The 24,840-nt window shown below is 37.0% G+C and overlaps 1 protein-coding gene across 1 annotated transcript in view; it reads left to right on the top strand.

Moving 5' to 3' along the window:
* The first annotated feature begins 670 nt into the window (after positions 1–670).
* The window catches only part of MCM10 (minichromosome maintenance 10 replication initiation factor), a 45,976-nt gene continuing 21,806 nt past the window's right edge, over positions 671–24,840 (top strand). Inside the window, exons 1-10 of the mRNA XM_074268625.1 lie at positions 671–798; positions 3,926–3,995; positions 5,740–6,081; positions 7,578–7,682; positions 7,857–7,994; positions 9,215–9,389; positions 14,205–14,370; positions 20,702–20,869; positions 21,701–21,817; positions 23,594–23,793. Of these exons, the coding sequence (XP_074124726.1) occupies positions 3,989–3,995; positions 5,740–6,081; positions 7,578–7,682; positions 7,857–7,994; positions 9,215–9,389; positions 14,205–14,370; positions 20,702–20,869; positions 21,701–21,817; positions 23,594–23,793 (1,418 nt within the window). The 5' untranslated portion in view covers positions 671–798; positions 3,926–3,988. The remainder of the gene's footprint in view (positions 799–3,925; positions 3,996–5,739; positions 6,082–7,577; positions 7,683–7,856; positions 7,995–9,214; positions 9,390–14,204; positions 14,371–20,701; positions 20,870–21,700; positions 21,818–23,593; positions 23,794–24,840) is intronic.

The raw sequence follows: 24,840 nt of genomic DNA, 5'->3' as shown, positions 1-24,840 counted from the left end.
GAGGGTTCAGACTCTGCGTCCAGCTGGTTGTTACCTCGAGCCCTCATGGCTTTGAGCTTTTTTATTTTTTTGGTGTGCCGGACCCAGCCCTGTGGCGAGTCTGTGTTCCCCTTCCCACAGCCAGGTTTGTAAATACTTAAAAGACGTAGAATTACAAAGGAAACCAAATCAAAATGTTTAAAAAAAAAAAAAAATTCAGGGACTCCCGATCAAGCTCCTCTGGCCTACCGCTAGTCTCCCCGGGCGCCTAGGTCTCCACCCCCGACCCCATAATCACATTTGTAGCTTTAAAATATAGCTGCAAAGTCGCGGCCCGGGGCCCAGAAGGAGAAACTGAGACAAGACGCAGACGAGGGGTGACGCATTTACTGGGTCTGGTGGAAGTGGGAAATGAAGTGAGAGTCGGGGGAAAATACAGGAAGAGACAAATTCCACCAGTCTGAGAAAGAAAGACAACAGAGAATGAAAGGATGACTACCCTACAGTCACCGGAACCGAAGGTAGGGACACGCCCGGAAGTCCCGCCCTTCACCGGAAGACCTCTCACAGCTCCCTCTCCCCATCTGCAGGGGTAGAGGTTAAAAAAAAAAAAAAAAAAAAAAAAAGAAATTATAGCTTACGCTCCTTCGTTTACGTCACCACGTACGCCGGCAACTCAACCAATCAGTTCAGCCTACAGAATGACTGTAAGCCCACTAGTGTCCAGACGTCAGAAGTAGGGGTGGGCCAAATTAAAATTTTGGCGCGGAACGCAGAGAGAACTTTAGTTGAGAAATTAGCGGCGCGGAGGTGACTACGGTAAGTGATTGGGAAAAGGTTTCCGAGCGTCCGGTGCTGGAGGAATCAGTTGGTTTGGGACATTCAGGAGGACGGCCGTCCTAGAGCAGAGCGGCTTGGGGATCCAGGGTGGTGTCCTTATTAACTTCTCCTAGGCGCCGGTTTCTGGTAAAAGCAGGAATTCTGGCGGAGCTAGGATTTGAACCCACGTTTTTTGACTCCAAATCCACGCCCTGTGGGTACTGAATCCGGGACTTGTCTGATACTGTGTCTAAAACCAGTTCTAGAAGCTAACTTTTTCTGCTGAATGCATAAATGAGCTGGAACTTCAGCCAGCGCCGGAGCGCGATGTTTTAGCACAGATAGTGAATAAAATGAAGCCGGGTTCTTGCGCACTCGGCCTATGCCATCCTCCTCCAGATTTGACATGATTTAACCTTAAAATACCAAGAAGATTACAGCTACTGGGTAATATACTTTTAGGGGTAGATATAAAATGCTAAAATTAATTCAATCAGCAATAGTAACTACTTGCTGGGAAGAAGTCTGTCTAGAACAGATCATGGTTAAAATAAAAGCTCAGGCAGAGAAGAAAGTACACGTAATAATGGCATTGTTTTATCACCAATTTTGACTTTTCCTCAAATTCCTTTCCTCCCTCTAACTTAACTCCTTTCCGGCCTCCAAGCTCATCTTTCAGCTGAGACTATTGTCTTCCAAGTTACCCATGATATGTTTATTGCATCCAGGCTTGCAAGCTATTGGTTACTTGGAAGCCTGACTTCTCACTTCTCCATCCATATCCACTCTGTTGCCAAGGTTTGTCAATTTTACCTTCAGTGTGCCTCCTTCTACCATCTGACATTGTCACCGATCCTGTGCAAGTCCTCATCTTTCCACGTTTGGTCATTTCCGATTGGTCTCATCGTCTTAATCACCCCCGTTCCTACCTCCCTACTCAGTAAATTCCTGTGAGAACACCCACAGGATGGAAAGAAAATTCATTGTTTGACGTTTAAAGACAGATTTTCCTTCCACCCCCAATTTTTCTGGTCTTTCACTTTCTCTCCAATGACCCTGGGACCTGGTGTCCCTGGCTTTCTTGCTGTTCTCATGCTTGGATTTCAAGCATTTTCACTTACGAACCCTCCATCATCCCTAGCTCCAGACTTCCCTTCCTTCTTTCAAGACTCAGCTAGAGAAAGGTCAGGTCTGGATAAGTAAATCTGAGAATGATCGGCATAGAGATGATGGTTCAGGATAAAGCATTGTGCGACAACCCACAATTAATAGGAGTGACATGGGTGAATATTCCAAAAAAGAGACTAAGAATTAGATAAAAGGAGGAAAACAAAGACAACTAAAAACCTAAAGAGGATAGAGAAAAAGAAAGCAATGTTAGGGGCAAAGCTTACAGAGGTCAAGAAGAATGAGGACTGAGAAAAAGCCATTTGATTTGGCAGTAAAAAGATCATGAGTAACTTGGAAGACAAACTGTACAGAATTAAGGGAATAAGAGGAAAGGAAGTAGCACTAATTGTGGATTGTCTTCTCAAGTTCAGCCATCCACAAAAGGCTGGAGAGGTCTGGGAAGAGTCACTGGGGAGAGATGGGATGGTTTATGCAAACATACTGGTGGAGGTAATTTTTCTCTAGAAAGAAAATAAATGACTGAAATACATAGTACATTAAGGGGAATAATGGGGAACTTTTTCCTTTTAGAGTCCCTCCCTGTGACCTAGATATCTTAATTGGTGATTGAGCACATATTTTTTTTTTTTTAAATTCATTTTTCCAAATTATCCCCTCCCTCCCTCCACTCCCTCCCCACGATGGCAGGCAATCCCATACATTTTACATGTGTTACAATATAACCTAGATACAATATATGTGTGTAAATACCATTTTCTTGTTGCACATTAATTATTAGCTTCCGAAGGTATAAGTAACCTGGGTACATAGACAGTAGTGCTAACAATTTACATTCACTTCCCAGTGTTCCTTCTCTGGGTATAGTTATTTCTGTCCATCATTGATCAACTGGAAGTGAGTTGGATCTTCTTTATGTTGAAGATTTCCACTTCCATCAGAATACATCCTCATACAGTATTGTTGAAGTGTATAGTGATCTTCTGGTTCTGCTCATTTCACTCAGCATCAGTTGATGTAAGTCTCTCCAAGCCTCTCTATATTCCTCCTGCTGGTCATTTCTTACAGAGCAATAATATTCCATAACCTTCATATACCATAATTTACCCAACCATTCTCCAATTGATGGACATCCATTCAACTTCCAGTTTCTAGCTACAACAAAAAGAGCTGCCACAAACATTTTGGCACATACAGGTCCCTTTCCGCTCTTTAGTATTTCTTTGGGATATAATCCCAATAACAGCAATGCTGGGTCAAAGGGTATGCACAGTTTGACAACTTTTTGGGCATAATTCCAAATTGCTCTCCAGAATGGCTGGATTCTTTCACAACTCCACCAACAATGTAGATTGAGCACATATTAACCTAACTAGCTCTCTGTATCTATTTGGACCCAGATTCCTGACCCTAGTTACCCTTTGAGTACAATTTTGTCCTTTGCTTCCACATCCTTTCCCTTATTCCTATCCTCTTTTTCTTTGGATGCATTCATCTTAAACCACAATACCATTGAATCTGGAACATGTCAGTATCCCTGTGATTTACCCATATGAAAGTTCCCTTACCAGACTACCACTGACCTCCCTCTGTTGTCTTATACTAAAATGTTACCTCCTTGAGGGCAATGACAATTACCTGTTAGATGGCCAATGAATGATTTTTAAAATTTTTGCCCTTTCAGATTAGGCCAGAAAAGTTGCTTAGAGTTAAATACTTCTTTTGTTAGTTTTGAATGAATGAAAGTGTCCTTGCTCAGAGGACATAAATAGAAGCTTGAAGAACAAACCTGGAGCTTTAAGGAGTTTACTTATATTCAAATGTTGGAAGACCAAACATTTTGGGGAACTTGAAAGGAAAAGGAGAGGAATACACATGATTTGGGAGTAGTTCTGTGACTCCTTTCTCATCCAGATAATTTCTTAGCCTACAATCCCAGAAATAGAATACCAGTTCTTGCTACCATCAAACCTATCTGTTACTTACATTTTTGTCATAGGATTTTTCTCAAGGTCATATTTGATTCCTCCTTTGAAGTTCCCATATCAGCTGTGCTCTCAACATGGATGGTAAGTCCAATCAATGTTCCTTTGTTTCAATCTTTTACTAAAAAAATGATCTCCTAAAATCTGTTGAGTTTCTGATGTTAGATATTTGAAATATTGTCTTAATCTTTTCAATATATAACTTTAGTAGTCTGCAGATCACTTTTTTAAAAATCAGGTATATCCCCATCTAACGGTGGTTTATCTTCTTATAGGTATATTTGATGTTGGATTAGTGTGCCATTTTAATTCTATTTTTGACATATCTTTTTTTTTTTTTTTTTTAACTGACAATTTTCAGGAAAGTAATGTGAAGTAGAAAAAAAAAAAGAGCAAATATTTTTTAAAATTTTTGATGTATTTAGAACAGGGGTGCAGAACCTTTTTTGCTGCCAAGGGTCATTTGGATATTCTTAGTATCATTTGCAGGCCATACAAAATTATCAACTTAAAAACTCAGCAGTGGGAATTTGTTCTACCTAGCTTTCAGCCCATCATTGCCTGAAGTTGCCTTGAAAGGTCTAGACCCAATGATTTTGTGGGCCTTTTATGGCCAGTTTTCCAACTGACTTAGAAGAACTTAACCTGAGTAAAATTAACAATGAAATGATTAATTTGAAAGATTTGGTAACAAGAAAAATGCCAACAAAATTTTTTGGTGATTAGAATCAATCTTAGAGTTTGTGTGCTGGCAAAAAGTGTCCCCCCCGAACCCCTTAAATGCTTCTCAGTCAAGAAGCATTTATTAGGTACCTTCTATGTACTAGGAGCAGCTAGATAGCACTACCAGGTCTAAAGTCAGGAAGATTCATCTTTCTGAGTTCAAATCTGGCCGTAGACACTTCCTACTGTGGGACCCTAGGCAAGTCACTTAACTCGGTTTGTCTTGGTTTCTTCATCTTTAAAATGAATTGGAGATGCAAACAGGAAACATTGTAGTGTCTTTACCAAGAAAAGCCCTAATGGACTTATGAACAGTTGGATACAACAACCACAAACTATGTATTAGGGACTGGGTACACAAATACAAAGTCAAGTCAGTTCCTGCTTATGGGCAGCTAGTAGCAAGCCAGAGGCTAAAATGTTCCTGAAGTATTCTTTATTACTCTGAGTTCAAAGCTGATCAGAGGTATTAACAGACTAAGCAACAGTCTCTTCCATTGCAAAATGAGTATGATAATAACATATATCCCAGAGTTATTATGAGGACCAAATGAGGTAATATTTATAAAGCACTTATCAGTGCCTGTCACATGATAAATGGCTATATGAGTGCTTAATTCTTTCCCATAAGATGCTTACCTTCTATCACACTACAAAAAAAGCATCTCCTATTTATATTTTTATATGTTTAATACATTCTACCTATTTTTTAAAATTACTATTGAGTTTTCATAGTAGTCTTTTACAGGATTCTAAACTTAGTGATCTCTGTTAAATGCTTTTATCCTTAGTTTGTAGCTATAGGAAATAGTGAAAGGGAGATAAGTAATAACATCCACTATGTGTTAGTCACTGTGCTAAGTGCTTTACAAATATCATCTCATTTTATCCTTACAATATCCTTTACAAATATCATCTCATTTTATCCTTACAATATCCTTGAGAGGTAGGTGCTGAGAGAGAAAAATGTCTAAATGTAGGTAAAATTGTAAGGATCTTCTTTTCAAAAAACATTCTCAAGACTGACACGAACATTTTGATTGCTTTGCCATTCTCCTGAACTTCTCCTCAGATTTGCCCCTGATTTATTTCCTTTCTTTTCCAGAGGAAGAATGTGGTCTGGATCTTCTTACTGAGCTGCTGGAGGAAAATGAAGCAGCTTTAGAATATGAGTCAGGGCAGAATGGCTTCTTGAAAGAGGAAGCCAGAGAGCCTGATGAATTTGATGAACTCTTTGATGCTGATAGTGACGGTTCATCTTATAAAGAAGAGATTGATGAGCTACTGGAGGCAGAATCTGGAGACCAAAAGGAAAATGTGGCCACTCTCTTTGGAGATGTCAATGATCTGACAGATGAAGAGAATGAAGAAGCCCAGGACACCACACAGTCACTACAATTAAGTCCCCCAGCTCCTGGCCAAGAGAAAATTCACCAGGAGTTACAAGGTACCCAGAACGAATTTTTAACATTCACTGTTATGCAATCAATGAATTATTAAGTTAAAGATAAATTTAAATGAAGGCCATCAAGTTTGATATTTTTCATCAAACCGACCTTTTACGTGGTTGTAGCTGAATTTATAGATCAGTCATGTGGACTAAAAGATAGTATTACAGTATACAAATACATACTAATAATCATCGTCTGCAAAAAATCTAGAATGGATTGAATATTCATAGCACTTTTCATTTTTTAGCATTTATTTTCCCCTATGCCAGTACTCTTCTCACTGTCCCTATTTTTGTCAAATATATCAATATTTCTCTTGTCACACCAAGTCCACAACCTTGGAGCCATCCTCAGCTCTTCATATCACCTCACCTCTCCATTCGGTAAATTGCTGGGACTTGTTGATTCTGTCTCTATGACATCTTTTCCATCTTCTATTTCTGTCTTCCCACCCTTCTCCTCCAACAGCTACCACTTTAGTTTAGGTCCTCAGCCACTTCTCAGTTAAATTTAATGCAATAGTCTTGTAATTAGTTTCCTGTCTCAAATTATTCTCCTCTCCAAACCATCTTCCATTGCTGCCAAAGTGACTACTAAAGTGGTCTGTTCTTGTTTCTCCCTTCCTCAATACACTTCACTGGTTCTCTTTTGCCTTACTACAGTTAAAAAGAAGCTCATCTATTTAGATATCAAAACTTTTCACAAGTTGGTTTCATTCTACACTTCCAATCTTATAATACATTTCCATTATCAAACTCTCCAATACAGCTAAATCATCCTCCTTATCAGCCCTCATACATTACACTCAATCTCCATTGACTCACTTTTATATACATTATTTTACAACTAAAAATACAAAATAATATAAGTGATATATATATATATATATGTGTGTGTGTATGTGTGTGTATCGTTTTGTTTTTTTCAATTACATATAAAGGCAATTTTCAACATCATTTCTTAAAATCTTATTTATTGATTTAATATTTTCCCTGATTACATTTAAAACAATTTTTTAATTTGTTTTTTAAAAAACTTTTGAGTTCCAGATTCTCTCTCTCATCCCCACCCTATCCCATTAAAACACCATATGAAGTTACGCAAAACATTTTTATAAAAGTCATTCAACATTCACTGTTATAAGATTTTGAGTTCCAGATTTGTCTTCCTACCTTTCTCCCCCCCTTACCAAGATAGCAAAAAATGTGATATAGGCTATGAATATAGATAATGTTAATGTTTTTTAAGTCACTACGTGGCCTGCAAGGATCCTTATGTATATGGCTTAGTAGCCTTCAATTTCTGTTTGAATTTGATATCACATCTCCACAGGGCTTTGAATGGCCAATATTCACTCTGGATTTTAGTCAACTAATTCTATGTTGAAATTCTCAAGTTTTTGTAGAATTTTTGATGGGGTTTCTAGAATTATTTCATCATATTTTACCTTGTTTTCCAGCCTGGTTCTGAAACTAGTCTTTTTTTCCCCTAGATGAACTGAAGAAATTGCAAGAGCAGATGAAGACATTACAAGATCGACTGAAAATGACTACAATTGGGAAATCTACAAGCCCACAGCCTTCACAGAAATCCTCTGGTAATAAGACCAGTATTTTTTAGAGTCTGAATATCCATATTGGCAGACACATGGCAGAACAGACTGAGATCTTTATTATATATGGTTAATAAGATGGTATTTTTGGAGTTTTGAAAGCTAGACTTTGATGACTTTTCTAATGCTTTATAATACCCTTTACTTTTGATCAATTAGGTAAGATTTCACACCTCCCTCTTAAGGAGCAGAAAGTTCAGAAGATTCAGGAGTCATCTTTCTTTTCTGCCCAGCTTGACATCCCTGCTTTGCCAAAACCCAAGCAAGTATCCCAGAAGCCAAAGGTTTTCCCTGCAGGTATAGTTCTCTGGACTATGTGGATTTTTTTCCTCTGGCCTCTTGATTGCTTTATTGTTCATAACACAAACTTTGGTACTCACCTATATCCTTTCTTTTAGCATTCTCTTCTTATTTTATGTAATTAGGTTTCTTGTTTCTTCAGTTATATATAGTAGTGTCTCTAAATAGAAGGGACCATGTGCTAAATTTATTTTCCTTAGAAACCAATTCTTCTGACTAAGCTGTATATATTATTAGGGTTGGTCTTTAGTACATTTGTGAATATTTAAACTGAATTTATAAAACCAAAGCACAAATTATTAGAGTAGTCAAGAATCTCAAATGAAGTCAAAATAAATCCAAGTTGATCTTGGAGTAGCAGCAAGTAGAAAGAAAACTAGACCCAAGGTGCAAATTCTGAGTTCTTTTTTTACTACTAGCTGAGGCATTTTGATCTCTCTGAGCCTCAGTAGAAGGTAGTGGAGAGAGTATTGTGCTTAGTGACGTCACCTGGGTTTGAAATTTGCCCACTGTACCTATTAGCGTGGACAAGTTACCTAGCATTTCTAAGCTTTGGTTTCCTGTGCTATCCACCTTAGAATTATTGAGAATGTGGCACTCTTTAAAACTTAAAGCTCTAAGCAAATGTGAATTCTTACTGTTATAAAATCAGTCTTTACAGTGGTGCAGTGCATAGCCCTGAAGTCAGGAGGATCTGAATTCAAATGTGGCCTCAGATACTTAATACTTCCTGGCAGTGTGACCCTGGGCAAGTCACTTAACCCCAACTGCCTCAGCAAAAAACAAAAAAACTCCACTCTTTACGGAAGAATATAAATTTGCATACAGGTCAAAACCCATTAAGGAAAGTAGATCCATCTGAAATTTATATTTAATTCAAGCAACATTTAATACAACTAAGTCTCATATCTAGAAAATTTGGCCAACTCTTTTGATACCATTTGTAGATTCTAGTGAATCTCTATTATTTCTGAAGAAAGGTTGCATCTCCTCTGGCATTTTATCCACTACTTGGCTCTCAGAAACACTGTAGCAAATGTAATTTCAATAAGATTTTAGAGATGAGATTGGGAACAACTTTGTAGATCTTTTCTGTTTTGAGATTTGTTAATTATTTGGACAAAATTTGATCTTTTATATTTTTGGATAGAGTTTATCAGTATGATTTTTAAATTTTAATTAAAATTAAATTAAATTTTTTATTGTTAATTCTGTAGAGCACAAGAGTCCTCTCTCAGGATCATTACCAAATTCATATTCCCAGCCCCTTAGATCTACTGCTGGAAATAAGCCCAGTGGAGGGACTGGAATCTCGACGTCAGGGACATCTGGACCTTCAAGTGGAACTACTCAGATTGTGTCAGTGGAAAAATTTACTGGACTTAGGTTAAGGTCAGTAATTCTGTAATGGTTTCTCTTATTTTTAGTTCTTATTGATACCACTAGATGTCTCTTTCTGCTTTATAGGATGCTGGCTCTTAGTTTAAAATAGGGAATTTTTAAAAACAAATATTCACAAAACTTTTTAAAGTCATGAAAAAATTGTATATATTTGTAGCTTTAGGTTTGACTTAATTCAGTTATATTTAGAATTATAACCAAAAGAGAATGTTTCTTATGTAAGTTTTTTTATATATAATTGTAGCTCTAGGTTTAACTTAATTCAGTTCTGTTTAGAATTATAATCAAAAGAGAATGTTTCTTATATAAGTTATGATCAAAAATTGTCTACAAAGCCACTTAAATGATTTTCCTTATGTACAAATTTAACCACATCACTCCCCTGTTCATTAAACTCCAATGGCTCACATCACTCCCCTGTTCATCAAACTCCAATGGCTCTCTTTGTTGCCTCAAAGATAAGAGAAAAACTCTTGTTTGGCTTTTAAAGCTCTTCATAAATTGGTTCTTAACTTTGTGTTATGGACACAATTGTGTTATTTGTTGTTTTTTTAAAGTTCATAATCGAAGGAAATGATAAATTCCAGTGTGAAAATAAGGGAGTGAATTTCTTCCCCATCCAAGTTCACGAACTTTTTGAAACCTTTCCATGGACGCCAGGATAAGATGTGCTGAATTATACATTATTCTCATTCTTGCACTCTCCAGTCTAGCCAAAGTAGCCTCCTGACTGTCCTTTACACATAACATCCCACCTGTGTACTATTCATTCTCCCTGCATAGGACATTCTCCTTCATGTCCCTAAGGAGTCAGTTCAAGCATTACCTTTTACCCAGCTTTTCCTGATTACTCTATTTGCTGATGTCCTCCCTACATAAACTACCTTGTATTCTGTATATATTTATACATTCACATGTTTTTCTCCGCAGGAGAGTGTAAGCTCCTTGACAGCAGGGACTATGGTTTTTGGTTTTTTTCCTCATACCTTGAACTAGTAGTAGATGCTAAATAAATTCTTTATCAATTGATAGGTAAGTAATAATGTTAGAGATTATAGCTATGTATGGAAAATGGCCTAAGTAAGCAAATATGAAATTTATAACACTTTTCATCTTATTATAATTTCTATAGTTTTGTTTTTTTAAAGCTTAACACATGTTTCATAGATATAACTATTGAATTCTCACATTGCTTTGAGGTAATTAGTATTATTTCCACATTGTCTGATGAGAAATCCAATTCCATCAATGATTCATAATTTCTTCTATTGGAGACCAGAGAAGCTGGATAAGTCACAGTGAGATTAAAGTGTTTTCAGTTCTATAGAAACAACCTCTCCCTACTTCATGCTCCCCCAACCCCAAATATCTAACTCTTTCTCCTCTGAATTTCAGCCAAATGTTAGCCAACATCTAAATTTATTGATCACAGCAAAGAAAGCAAATGATTTCAAATATGGATCATTTGGGGGTGAATATTAAACAAATTATAGTACCTAAATGAGACTGAAATTAGTTTTCCACTATGGACAGGCCCCACAGATATGTTGTCATAAAAATTAAGAAAATAAAATAATCTTCCCACTCACAGATTTGTTTTTACTTTTAACTTTCAAAACCATATTTTCTCCATAGTTGGGTCCATTTTATTCAAAACACCTTGGATATTATGCACTGGGAAGTGACCTAGATTGTGAGGGATGTGAAGACCATGTCAAGGGAGGAAGGGACGGGGTTGTTTGGACTGAAAAATAAAAACTTAAAGAAGCCTTGATAGCTGGGCTGTCTTTTTGTGCTCTCTCTTACCTCTTCTCTTTCACTAAAGATCTTTATTTAGGGATTAGATGGGGAGGCTGTCTGTGGAGAACATCCCTTTTTGACATATATTGGAGTAAATGACATATAAAGGCATTTTGTGATCCTATAAAAGAAAAAAAGTCTTTTTTTTCCCCCCTTGTCCATATGTTAGGTTATCATTCAATCAACAAACATTTATTTAGCATTTATTCAATATAAAGGCACTATGTGATACTGTGGAGATAAAAAAAAGAAAAAAATTAAATGTTCTCAATTTTAAATGACATATGGTCAAAAATGGGATGGAAGCTGATTTTTCTATTAGTTTCTCAGTTTGCTAATTTAAATACTATTGGTAGTTCTCTTTTGAAGGCTAATAGTGTCTTATTTTTGCATACTAATTAAAAAAAAAAATTGAACAAATGCTTCTTATAAGGAAAAATAAGACCCATGATATTCACTCACACTTATTGAAATTTAAATACAGTATTCACTGATAGGCACTGATAATTGTAGCAAAAGCAGAAAAGGTTGTTTCAAATTAATAAATGATTAGGATTGATATATGTGATAATAATCACAATTGTGTTTCCTTGCTTCCTATAATAGCTCCTGTTCTATAACCATTCATTCACATTAAAAAAACAAAAAGCTTTTGTTTTAATTATCTTTTTTTCTCCTATCACCTTTCTTTCCAAATATCCCTTTCTCCTCCCCTCTTTAGTGAGCTATCTTTTGTAATAAAGAATTTTTTTTAGAAGAGAGGGAAGAAGGAAGGAAGGAGCGGTTCAGCAAAACTAATCAATCAACCTTACTACCCTACTTTACAGTGTAACTCTTAGCACTTACCATCTGGCTCCTTCATGCTAGAGGTTGAGTCTCTTCCTCCAAGTATGAACAATGTTAATTTTTTTCCTCTTCAGCATCACTCTAGTGCCAAGGTTCTTAAACCTGGAATTCATGAACTTTTTTTTTTTCTTACTGTTTTGATAATTCCTTCAATACAATTGATCTTCTATGTAATCGTGTTTTATACATTTAAAAACATTGTTCTGAGATTGGCAGACTTCTATGACACAAAAAATGTTAGAGCCCTTGCTCCAATGTATATACCTCAAGAATATGTGATTTCATCTATGTGAATATTATTTCTTTGATATCTATATGCCTTGGTGGTTGGGCTTTATGAATCTCTGTGACTAGAAAATAGCATTTATTTGCTAATATAAGCTTTTCAGAAATTAGATAAGCTAATCCTTTGATGACCTGCAATTCATTGTCTAGATTGTTTTGTTGGGCCTGCCCAATTTTGTGCTTTGCAGACATAACTTTAAGAAACCTAGGCTTCTTCTGTACTAGCATTTGAGGAGTATTTTCTAGTAAGATATTTCACATTTTTTCTATTTTTTTTTCTTTTGGGGGAGGGGGCGGGAGGGTTGCTTTATTATATCTTGGTATCTCATAAAGTCATTAGCTTCCATTTGCTCAATTCTATTTTTTAAAGAATTATTTTCCTTGATGAACTTTTGAACCTCCATTCCCAGTTGGCCAATTTTGCTTTTTTAAGGCATTCTTCTCCTCATTAGCTTTTTGTATTTCCTTCTGCGTCTCTCTCAGTTCTTTCTCTAATTTTTTCTCTATTTCACTTACTTAATTTTCAAAGTCCCTTTTGAGCTCTTCCATGGCCTGAGCCCAATTGGTTTTTTTTGTTTGTTTTTGTTTTTTTTTTTTGAAGCTGGGGTTAAGTGACTTGCCCAGGGTCACACAGCTAGGAAGTGTTAAGTGTCTGAGTTCAGATTTGAACTCGGGTCCTCCTGAATTCAGGGCTGGTGCTCTATCCACTGCGCCACCTAGCTGCCTCCCCAATTGTTTCTTGGAGACTTTGCATTAGAAACTGTGACTTTGTTATCATCTTTGAGTATGTATTTTGATCCTCCTTGTCACCATAATAACTTTTAATAGTCAGAAACTTTTTTTTGTTTTTTGCTTATTTTCCTTATTCTAAAATGAAATTATTTAAATAATTTCCTCTTCTGTTAACCTGGGTAATCTACACTTTTGTGTATATCCCTCCATTTCACTTATATTATCAAATTAATTGGCATATAGTTGGGCAAAGTGACTCCTAATAATTGCCCTAATTTCCTCTTCATTGGTGGAAAGTTCTCCCTTTTCATTTTTGAGACTTAATAATTTGATTTTCTTCTCTGCTCATTTTCCTAGCCTATTGCTCTTTTAAGTCTCTGAAGTAGGGCTCTGTTTCCAGGGTGGAGGGTGTACTGTCCCAAGCTTCAGGGGTTTTGTGCTGCTGTTTTCAGAAATCCTTCTAGGGGTCTGACCATAAACCTTCTTTTCTGCCCTGGAGCTGTTAGGTATGTCCCTGCCCCACTTTAGCTGTGCTGGCTGTGTGCTGGCCAGACAGAACCCAGGCTGCACTGGGTCCTATCCCATTGCTACAGAGCCTCTCCACTGACCTTCTGAGTCCTCCCTGGTGTCAAAGGGCTGAAAGATCTGGAAACCTCCAGCACTGGGGCTGGTTCAGAGGTCTTGATGGTGGAGTCCGGGCCAGAGCTGGAGCTGGGATATGCAGGGCTCTAGTTCCCAGACCTGTGCTACTGACCTTCTAGGTCCTCTGGTGTCTCTGGAATGAGAGGTTGGGAATCCACTTGGGGCTGATTCTGAGGTTGGGCCAGGCTGGAGCCTTGCTCCAGGACTCCCACTCTGGCATCACAGACCATTTCTGCTGAGTTTCTAAGTTGTCTTCTCCTGGAAAATGTTCTACTCCATCTTTTGGGTGTCCTGATACTCTAAAATTTGTTTAGAGTCTTTATTTAAAGGAATTTGGAGCAGTTTAGGGGGAGGTTGGAAAGTTCCTGCCTTTACTCCGCCATCTTGGCTCCATTTACGAGGAGTATTTTCACAAAAGACCGTTTGATATATGCCACATATTTGGTTTATACTCAATAAGAGCTAAATGAATCAGGTTGTTTGTTATAATTTGCAACACAGGCGGCCTCGAGTATCCTCCACAGAAATGGATAGGAAAATGGCTGGCCGGAAAATGATCAGACTGTCCCAACTCAAGAACAGGTTGGCAAGTGAGAAATTGGAAGAAATAGACTGGGTGACATTTGGGGTCATCATGAAGAAAGTCACTCCTCAGAGTTCAAACAACGTAAGTTCTTTTCTGTTAGCTTGGTAGTCCCATATCCAGGAACACTGACATCAAGCTGAGATCTGGAGTGCTTATGGCCTTAGCTGCATCTTTCCACAGCTCATTTTAAATAAGTACAAGTAAACCTTGAACAGTAGATCTCACTGACTAAGCAATGTCTGTAAATAAGTATGTGAGTGGATGTCTATGAGTCAGACCTATAGCATCCTATTATAACCAATCAGCATTTAATTCCCTTGGATCAATGAAAAAATATTCTTAAAACACTTAGCACAGTTCCTGGCTTAGTAAATGCTTAGTAAATACTTATTCCTTTCCTCTTCCATTAGTTACTTATAGGATATAGATTTAGAGCAAAGAGGGACTAGGAGAAGTCCATCTTACTGACAAGAAAACTGAGGCTCAGATAGGATAAACAGCCTAATTGAACATGGGTCATCCAGACTCACTTCTTTTACTTATTCTTGGTATTTTATTCCACTCTCAGTTCCTTTTTAACTATGTGATGGATAGATAAAGCTAGTTTTGGTGATGCCATAAACAATAATTTTAACACTGAAGTATTTAATAGCTTTGGGAAAATGAAATTATTTTAAAAACTAAGAAAAAATTATTCTACCCTAAAAGTACTATATAGGAAAAATATATTGTATTCAAGAAGATACCATGAATTTTATCAATCTCAGTTGTTGAAGTGATGCACTAGAGAAAGATGATATAGTAGAGAAAGCATTGACTTTAGTCATGGAAACTTGAGCTTTAGCCCCAATTTTGCTGCTGACTGTGGCCATAAGCCGAAGTCTTGTTTGTCTTTGGATTTCTGTTCCCCTCCTTAGCTATTCAACCAGCTAATTTCTTAGATTCTTGAACTTTAATGCTTGTTCCTCAATTGTAACTTTTATTCATTTTGTTTCCAGCTAATATTTAGTCTTGTCTGAGCTGTATGTTTCTATATGAAAGCATTAGTTTTTAAGGCGAAAGATTGCTGAGATCTATTTTAGCTCTGACTCTTGGCTTCTCTGTACTTTAACTTTAACAGAGACATGTTGTGAGGGTAATAGAAATAAATGTGAAATATATTGTGAGCTCTTCTGAAGCAATTGTACAAGTCCATGGAATAATAAGCAGCAAGATTTATTATGGGTGCCATAATTCATTGTGACTTGGTCACTATCACCAGTTTATTCTGGCCTTCTGGCCATCAGCAAATGGTCTTATTCCTAAAAATAATCTGACTTACAATTTAGGTTCATTGAGAAGTAGTATGTAGAAATACTTCAGGAACAAAGTAAATACTGGATATGATCTTTAAAATATTTTAAATTATGGCTCTTCAGGTACTTGACAAATTTTATGACCAAACTAAGCCAGTTTTTATTTAATTGCTTTCTGAACCCAGAGGAATGATACTTTTATTCTTTGACAGCATTGCAATGATCCATTCATTTCTTTAGCAGATATTATTAATCTGTGATAAATACGATATTTATTGTGTAAGCCAATCTAATAACATCTTTCTATTTTAAGATAAGTTAATAAGATGATTCTGTAGTGTCTACTTTTCATTTTAGTAGTGCTTACATCAGCTAGAGAAATAGTGCTAATCTAAGAATAAAATACAAGCTTGAAATTAGAAACCTGGGGTTCTTTGCCTCTAGCTTGCTGTATATAATTAATCAAATTATTTCACTTTCCATATAATTTTTTATACTTTTAAAGTGGGAAAAGTTATATCAAAACCTTTGGACAGCAAATTTTTATTTTGCATAAGTAAGATTTATTTCCTGATTTTGAAAACTTTAATTAACAGATGAGTTTAGTATAGTTTCATATTATCATGCAAATCATCTATAAGTTTGCGGCTTGAGAATTAAAGAACAGAAGATGGCACAGTAGAAAGAAACAGTGCAGCATCCTCTTATCCTCCACCCCTATACTTTTCCAAACAGACCTAGAAAATTTACCAGGCCAAATTCTGATGGGAAAATCCAAGAAAAAGCCACAGTGACTCTTGCTGCACAAGAAGGAAAAAATACTGAGAAAGAAAACAAATTGCAAGCAACAGAGTGACTCTTTAACAGGGAGATAGAATGATGGACTTTTAGACACTGGGGATCAGGTCTGTCCAGAAAGGATCAGGTCTAGCACACAAAGCATGCCCAGATTGGGCTGTACATCAGAATAGAAAGAAGTCCCAGACTCTTGACATCCGGGCACTATGGTGGGGAGAGATGCCAAATGACTGTTTATTACCCCCAGTTCTGGATTACAGATACAGGATGGACTGAAAAAGGGCAAAGAGAGGTCATAGCCCTAGGATATGTATCCTAGGGAAATTCAGAGATAAGCAGCAGTGTCATGCCTCAGATTCAAGAGGCAGAGTAAGATCTCCATTCCACTAGACCAGCTTGGAAAGGAATAACCAGTGAAGGAATCAAAAGGAATCCTTTAACTTTATCATTGAATCAGCAGAGCTTTCCTGTTGAACTAATAATTATGGAGTCCATCAGCATTTTACTCTTTCTCATCCCCAAACTCAGATGAATTTGCCTTGTTGCGGCAGGGGACATGGACAGCATGATCAGACTTTGCCCCAGATTGGACCACTTGGAAACCCCAAAAGCTTTATCCTAGTTTGAACCGTAATTGAGGTCTTGAAATAGCGCAATACTCCCAAAAAAGTAACAATAGGAGCAGTTGAAACCAAGACCTTCCTTCCAGAAGTGAGCAGAGCCCCACCCTAACATTTAGACTGAAAATAAGAAATAGATTGGAGACTTCTGGCCAAGATGGCAGGGTGGAGGCAGACAGCTGCTTGAGCTCCGTGTTTTCTCTCAGGACTTACTTCATGACAAGCCTTCAGAGTTAATGCTTGACTGGAAAAGAAACCCACAAATAATCACCAACAGACGACATCCTTGAAATTCGCCAGAGAAGGTCTGTGTTTGCTCGGGGGAGGATCGAACAGACTGGGCGCAGACTGAGGGCAGGCAGCCAGAGCGAGACAGGCAGCTCACATAGCTCAGACTGGAGGGGGGAGGGGTACGATCTCTGCCATTCCTGTGAAAAGACTTTTACCCCAGTGTGGATGTTCTGTCTTGGCAGCAAGCCAGGAGCAGCAGAGAAGGTATAAACACCAGAGGTGAAAAATAAAACCCCAGAAAGCTAGCATCTCTCGGACAGCCCACCCCCACCCGGAGTGACTCAGCGGTTCTCAGAGCGCAGATGCAACCCAGCTGTAACTATCCTGTTAGTGCCTCACTGCTGTCTCCCTCAGTTTATAGAGAAAGCTCAGTAACAACATCCAGCCCCATCCCCCCCAAAACAGACCAATTGTTTCTCTTGTCAATTTGTTTTCTTCCATTCCCCTCTGACAAAATAAACAAAAAATTCAAAAGGGCTCTAACCATTCTGTGTGGAGAGAGAGCAGACTTCAAACACTGAGGAGACTAAAAACAGACTGTCCCCAGAGGAATCCCCTAAGAGGGATATGAGCTGCTCCTCAATACAAAAGAATCTCATAGAGGAAATCAAAAAGGCTCTCGCAAGAGAGCTGGAAGAGAAATGGGAAAAGGAAAGGGAAGCTTGGCAAGAGAGCCTGGAGACATTATCCCACACATTTAAAAACAGAATGGATAAAGAAAACAAGTCATTGAGAAATAAAATTAGTGAATTAGAAAAGGTAAACAACTCCAAGGAAAACAGGATTAGTAAGCTAGAAAAAGAAACCAGCTCTCTAAAAAATAAAATGGATGAAATGGAAAAAAATTCCATAGAAGATAAAAACTCAATTGGACAATTACAAAAAGATATTAAAAAAAATGTGTGAAGAAAATACATCATTGAAAATTAGACTCAAACAAGTAGAAATGAATGACTCAAGGAGAAACCAAGAAGTAGTCAAGCAAAATCAGAAAAACGAAACAATTGAAAAGAATGTCAAGTACCTTATTAGAAAGACAACAGACTTAGAAAACAGATCCAGGAGAGACAATTTGAGAATGATCAGACTCCCTGAAAAATGTGAGGAAAAAAAGAGCCTGGACACTATTTTCGAGGAAATTATCAAAGAGAACTGCCCAGACGTTTTGGAAACAGAGGGTAAAATAGACATTGAAAAAATTCATCGATCACCTACTGAAAGGGACCCTAAAATCAAAACGCCAAGAAATATAGTGTCCACATTCAAGAACCATCAGACAAAGGAAAAAATGTTGGCAGCTGCCAGAAAAAAGCAATTCAGATATGGAGGAGCCACAATAAGGATAACCCAGGATCTAGCAGCGTCCACATTAAAAGAACAAAGGGACTGGAATATGATATTCCGAAAGGCTAAAGAACTTGGTATGCAGCCAAGAATAACTTACCCAGCAAAAATGAGCATCGTTTTCCAGGGAAGAAGATGGACATTTAACAAAATAAGTAAATTCCATCTATTCTTGATGAAGAAATAGACTGGAAGAATGAGCAAACAAGAAAAGAATCTCACCTGAAAAATTATTATGTGACAGGGATGCTCAAGACAAAAATATAGAATTTATAGCATTTATAAGCGAAGCTCCAAATTAAAGTATGTCTTGGGCACAAAGAATTCTTGCAAAAGAAAAGTAGTTTTAAAGGGGAGTTTGAAGATTGATTTTTATCAATTAGATGAGAGCACTTGAGGGAAAAAAAATGGAAAAGATATAAGAATTATAGAGAAAAAACTGGAAAGAGAATTAATAGCTTGGCTCAACAGATTGAAAATCTTGAAAATTAGAATTAGGATGGACCAGATAGTAACCAGTAATTCCATGATCCAGCAAGAGACAACAAAATAAAGTCAAATTGGTGGAATGGTGGTAGGGAGAACAAAATAAATACAGGTTTTTAATAGCAAAAACAACGGACTTAGAGAAAAGTTCAAGGAGAGTGTGTATATTAGACTTATATGACTTATTAGACTACTTGAACACCAACCAAACCAAGAGCCTAAGCATCATATTTCAAGGAATCTTAAAAGAAAACCATCCAGATACCCTAAAATCTAGAGACAACGTAGAAATAGAATCTAGTTACTTTCTGAAAGAAACCTCAAAATGAAAATTCCCAAGAATATAATAGCCAAATTCCAGAGCTTCTGGGTCAAAGAATAATACTGTGAGAAGCCAGAAAGAAAGAATTCAGGTAGAAAAGCCGTAGATAGGATGGCACACAATTTAAGAGATACTTCTCTAAAGGATCAGTGAGCTTAGACTGTGATATTCCAAAAGGCAAAAGATAGAGCCTTCCAACCAAGAATAATAGCCAGAAAACCAAAATGATGCTACAGAAAAGGAAATGGGCCTTTCATGAAAGAGAAGACTTCCAAGTATTCGTGATGAACAAACCAGAGTTCTATAGAAAGTCTTAAGTTTACATACAAAAATCTAAGAGAAATAAAAAGTAACAACAATTACAGAGGATTCAACAAAGATAAACTGCTTACATTTTAATGTGGAGAAATGATACATTGCCCCCTCTACAACTTAACTTCATCAAGACTCAAGAGGAAATCTCTTTAGACAAAGCCTGAGAATCCTTTGCCCTCATGGCTTGATGATCTTAAAAGACTAGGAAGAAAAGAGGAATGACTGTGGGTTGAAAGCCAGCAAAGAAAAGAAAGATTAGGGGAAATCATCTCATCATTAGAATGTGCAAGTAGATATCTTTTACAGACAAGTTAGGGCAGAGGATAAACTGCTGACTCTTGAACCTTACTTTCATCTGAATTGGTCAAAGGAAGGAAGAATACACACACACACAATTTGGGTATAAAAATACATCTCAACAAGGAAATAGGGAAAGGTAAGAACGGGAGGGTAGATTAAGAAAGGTATTGGCCTTAAGTTGAACAAACTTTTGAGGTGACAAAAATGAGAATGACAAAGTCTTTCTAAATTGGGGAATAGCTGAAAAAGTTGTGTTAATTCTCCGAAGGAATATAAGAAATGATGAAGGGATTTCAGAAAAGCCTAGGAAGACTTATATGAACTCATGTAGAGTAAAGTAAACAGAACCAGGAGAACAGTTTCTATAAAGACAATAGTAGATTGAAAACAAACAAGTTATATATAGTGCATGTTTGTATGTATGTGTATATACATACATACAAGACATAGACATATATATAAGTATATAAAAAAGGTTTTGGAGATTAGGACTATTACAATAGCACATTTGTAAAAAGGGGTTTTATTTTCATTCTCAGTAGAGACAATAGAAGGAGAGAAGGCAGGTTTTTGCTGGATGAAAAATATGAATACTGTTTTCTAGCAAAAGAGTATTAAAGAACAAAAACATTTTTTTACAGGGAAAAACCTTTAGCATCTGGAAACTGAATGATCTGCGTGACTTAAACCAAAATGTCTCATTGTTCTTATTTGGAGAAGTCCACAAAGAACACTGGAAGACTGAACAAGGCACTGTCATAGGACTGCTTAATGCAAACCCCATGAAGCCAAAGGAAGGTTCAGATGAAGTAAGAAAGATTTCTTTATCTAAAGATCTATTCAAGTTAGCCAAATTTTGTCAATAGCATTTATTTTGGATTAGCACTAAATAACATAGTAACTTCTTTATACTGAAAACATTTAATTTGATTCACCCCCATGTTGAAGGTTGAACATTTTTGGATTATGTGGGACTCAGATACTGTAAATATAGAGAAGTCAGCAAAATGGTCTACATGTTGGAATTGATCTTATAAACTCTAAAAAATAAACAGAATTAAACTTCCAACTCAAAGAGGGGAAGACTTCCCCCACATATGTACTTCATTTAGTATCAGTAGTTAAATTATCAAATGGAAATTTGACTTCTCAAAGCTTTGTCTAGTTTTTCAAAGAAAATATGGTTTATGAAGTAAATTTTGTTCCTGGAAAAGCCATGAAGTTTAAGGAACTAATGCTATAAACCCAATGTCTAGGCATAATATGAATAATAATTGCACCAGCTTCTTCTTCTTGACCCAATACTGAAAAAAACATAACTATTGGAATGAAAAGTTTCATTCCTCATTATTTTGTTCCCTGGCTTTCAGCAGTTAATAATTGACAATAATTAACCATTTCTTACTATTCCCTATAACATTTTACTATCTAGTTATAAGGTAGCTTGAATATGAAAAGACTTTTTTTTTTTAGTAAATTGGGAAAACAGTTCATATTTTATGTAGTACTGACTGTAAACTGTAAACTTGGAGAGGCTTTCTAAAATACTTAATCCTTTCTTTCCCCAGTCTTGCTGATTAAATTCTTTTACTTTTATAATATTTGTTTTTACTTCCTAACTAGGTGTCTCATCTCTACAGGTATGTTTGTCTATTGATCATGCCCAGAAGATCCTAATTATGGGTGAAGCACTTGACTTGGGAACTTGCAAAGCAAAGAAAAAGAATGGAGAGCCTTGTACACAGATTGTCAATCTGGTTGGTTTATTGTTTAACAGTGTTAGGATGTGTTCTAGGAAGGAAAATGTGAATGCCTCAGAGATAATGGCTTGTATCTGTTTTGGGATTATCTTTCTTATTTTAAATAGGAAAAGTCCAAATGAGAGAACTGAGTTTTGTCTGTCACAAATGGTTTTTGGTACCAGTGTAAAAAGTGATACCTCATTACAGAATTTTGTGTTTAAGGAATACCCTTGTACATAAAAATTCACTGGATTCAACCATTATAGTAACAGGTCACAGGAATAGTAGAAGAGCTGCTAATAACCTAAAAACCTTAAATTTTAGGCAGTACTTTTAGTCTGGCCCTTCCCATTGGATAGTCCTAAAACATAAGGAGCATAGATTTCAGGATTTTTTAAGCCCTCCCCATTATTTTTTAATCCATTCTTTGAATGATGAATATTATATACAACTAGATGACTAAAAGGCAGATAGTTGTCTGAAGAACATCAAGGATCTGATATATTTCCCCAATGCCTTTAGTTCTAAAATAATCAAGAGACTAGTGTCTTCAGTATTCATCCAAGAAAATAATGCTTTCTTTCACTTTGGTTCTCTCACCAATAGGATAACCGTCATTTAAAAGCATGAATGACTTTAAAAAGTTCACTGAACACTGATTTCTCTAGATTATGTAGGAAACTATTCTTCTTTGAAAGGAATGTAGAGTTCTTGTCATTGTGTTAATAGTGTGTGGAGTCAGAACTGAATTAATTGAACTAGCTAAAGAAACAAAGGTTTAAGCTTCTGATCATATTCATTATTAAGCATTGTGTGCCAATTGCATAGCTAATGGGAACCAAGCCTTCAGTTTGGACCTCAAATATAGGGGAAGGTGGGTTTTCATTAAAAAGACCAATTAATTAAAAAAAAACAACAAGGTAGCAAGTCAGCAAACAAAATTAGGCTATATAATTCCTAACATGCCTAACTAGAACAAATGATGTAGAGGCATTACAGGTTGGGGGGGAGGGGAGAACAAACAGGTGCAGTTCCCTGAAATCAGAAAAAGTGGTATCTTATTCTCTATCAAGTATCTATATTTGATCAAAGGGACAAAGAAACAGTAACTTGTTTTCAGATAAAACAGGGGTTGCTTGAGACTATACTTGTAAGAAAACTCCTTGTATTGTTCTTCAGATCTGATTGAGTTTCTGCTGATTTCCATCTTTGTCACTGTCAGCATGTCCTAGGTAGGAGGTTTAGGCTCCAACAATTCTGGAAGTTTTCTCACCAAAGTAGACCAGGCCTGAAATTAAATAGAAAGGGAACTGAGCTAGTTGCAGAACTGAGCCACAAGATGGGAGTGGAGGTGGTTCACTCAGTTCCCTCCATCATGGAGTGTCTGTGTCTGTGGACAGCAACAAGAGACTTTGGGGAAAGCACCAGGCATGAAGCCAGGATCTGGCCGTCCCACTAACTGGCTACATGAGAGGACCTCCGGCCAATTGTTTGGCCTCTGATCCTCTGCTGCTTCCCTGGGCTCTGCCCTGTCTACAGCGTGGTGCCCTGTTCTTTCCCAGTAATTCTCCCAAAGCAGGTGGCCCAGTCCGTATATGTCAGAGAAGGCTTTGAGCCCAGACTTTGCTGGCTTCTCTGCATTACTCCACAGTGCCTCTCTGTTCTGACAGTGCTGAGGAAAGTGCTTTGTAAACTGTAAAACTCTATATAGAATTAAAGTGGTATTATTATTTATTTGTTATCTCACTGTCCATAGTGTTCCTTCATATTATTTTTTATTTCTTCTTGCAGAATGATTGTGAGTATTGTCAGTATCATATACAATCTCAGTATAAGAAACTCAGTGCCAAGCGAGCAGATTTGCAGTCTTCCTTCTCTGGAGGTCAAGTGCCGAAGAAATATGCCCGCAAGGGCTCCAGCCTGAAAGAGAGACTATGTCGGGATGGCTTTTACTATGGAGGAGTCTCTTCTGAGTCCTATGCAGCCTCAGTGTAAGATACCCCAAGTTCTCTGCTAACTTGTCATTGTGTTGACAGTGTGTGGAGTCAGAACTGCATTAATTGAAATAACTAAAGACAAAGGTTTAAGCTTCCGAGCATATTCATTTATTAAGCATTGTGTGCCAGTTGTAGCCTTCTTTAGTTTGCTAGATTGCCCTCCATGATGAATGGGTACTTTGTCTTAGATACTCCATATTTCAGTTGTGCTTGGGATCATTTTGATAAGTCCTCAGGTATTAGAGACACCTATAAGTCGGCAGGTTGTGGGACATATGAATCTGTTGTACAGTGTGCCAGTATAGTACTTTACTGGAAGACCTGAGGTATATTGTGCATCAGTTTTGTGCTAGGCCTTGGGAGTATAAGGGAAAAAAAAAAACAACCCTTATTATTTGGAGTTTACAGACTGGTGGTGGGATGCAACAGTTGGGTCTATTAGAGAGGCCCTCATGTAGGTAATGGTATCTGAGCTTTAGGAAGCTACAAGGTAACAGGATGAAGCAAAGTGGAACAAGCTTGTGCATAGCTAAAAAGAAGGTAGAAGATAAATTGTCCCTCAAAGGGAACAGCTCCTAAAACCAAGAGCGTGTGAAGAGGAGTAAAATCTCACATGAAGGCTGCATTGTGGAGGACTTTATGCTAAGCCCAGAGATTTTATGTTTTGTCCTAGACACAAAATGGAACAAGTCCCTGGAGATTCTGCCTAGAGGTACAGCGTGGTCCCATTTTTGTTTAGGGACACCATTTTGTCAATTATGTGGAGGAAAGATGAGATCCTCTCTCTTTCATAGGATTAAAGGGTTAGCTATAGCATTTTAAAAATGTCATTGGAATGTTATTAAAATGCATGTCCTAGAAGGGAACATGGACAAGTAGAACAGTTTTGAAAGTAATAGTGAATTTGTTATACATGTTTTACTCTTTTTAAAGTAGACTCAAAATTTATGGTTTTTTATGCATGTGAAAATGTCCACTTTTTTAGTATTAAGCATCAAAAACCATAAACATTTTTTAAAAAGAAAAAACAGGAAAGATGAG

The sequence above is a fragment of the Sminthopsis crassicaudata genome, chromosome 5 (genome assembly GCF_048593235.1).
Source record: "Sminthopsis crassicaudata isolate SCR6 chromosome 5, ASM4859323v1, whole genome shotgun sequence".
NCBI classification, from domain to species: Eukaryota; Metazoa; Chordata; class Mammalia; order Dasyuromorphia; family Dasyuridae; genus Sminthopsis; species Sminthopsis crassicaudata.
The sequence above is the reverse complement of the archived record's forward strand: the minus strand, read 5'-3'. Positions and strand labels throughout refer to the sequence as shown.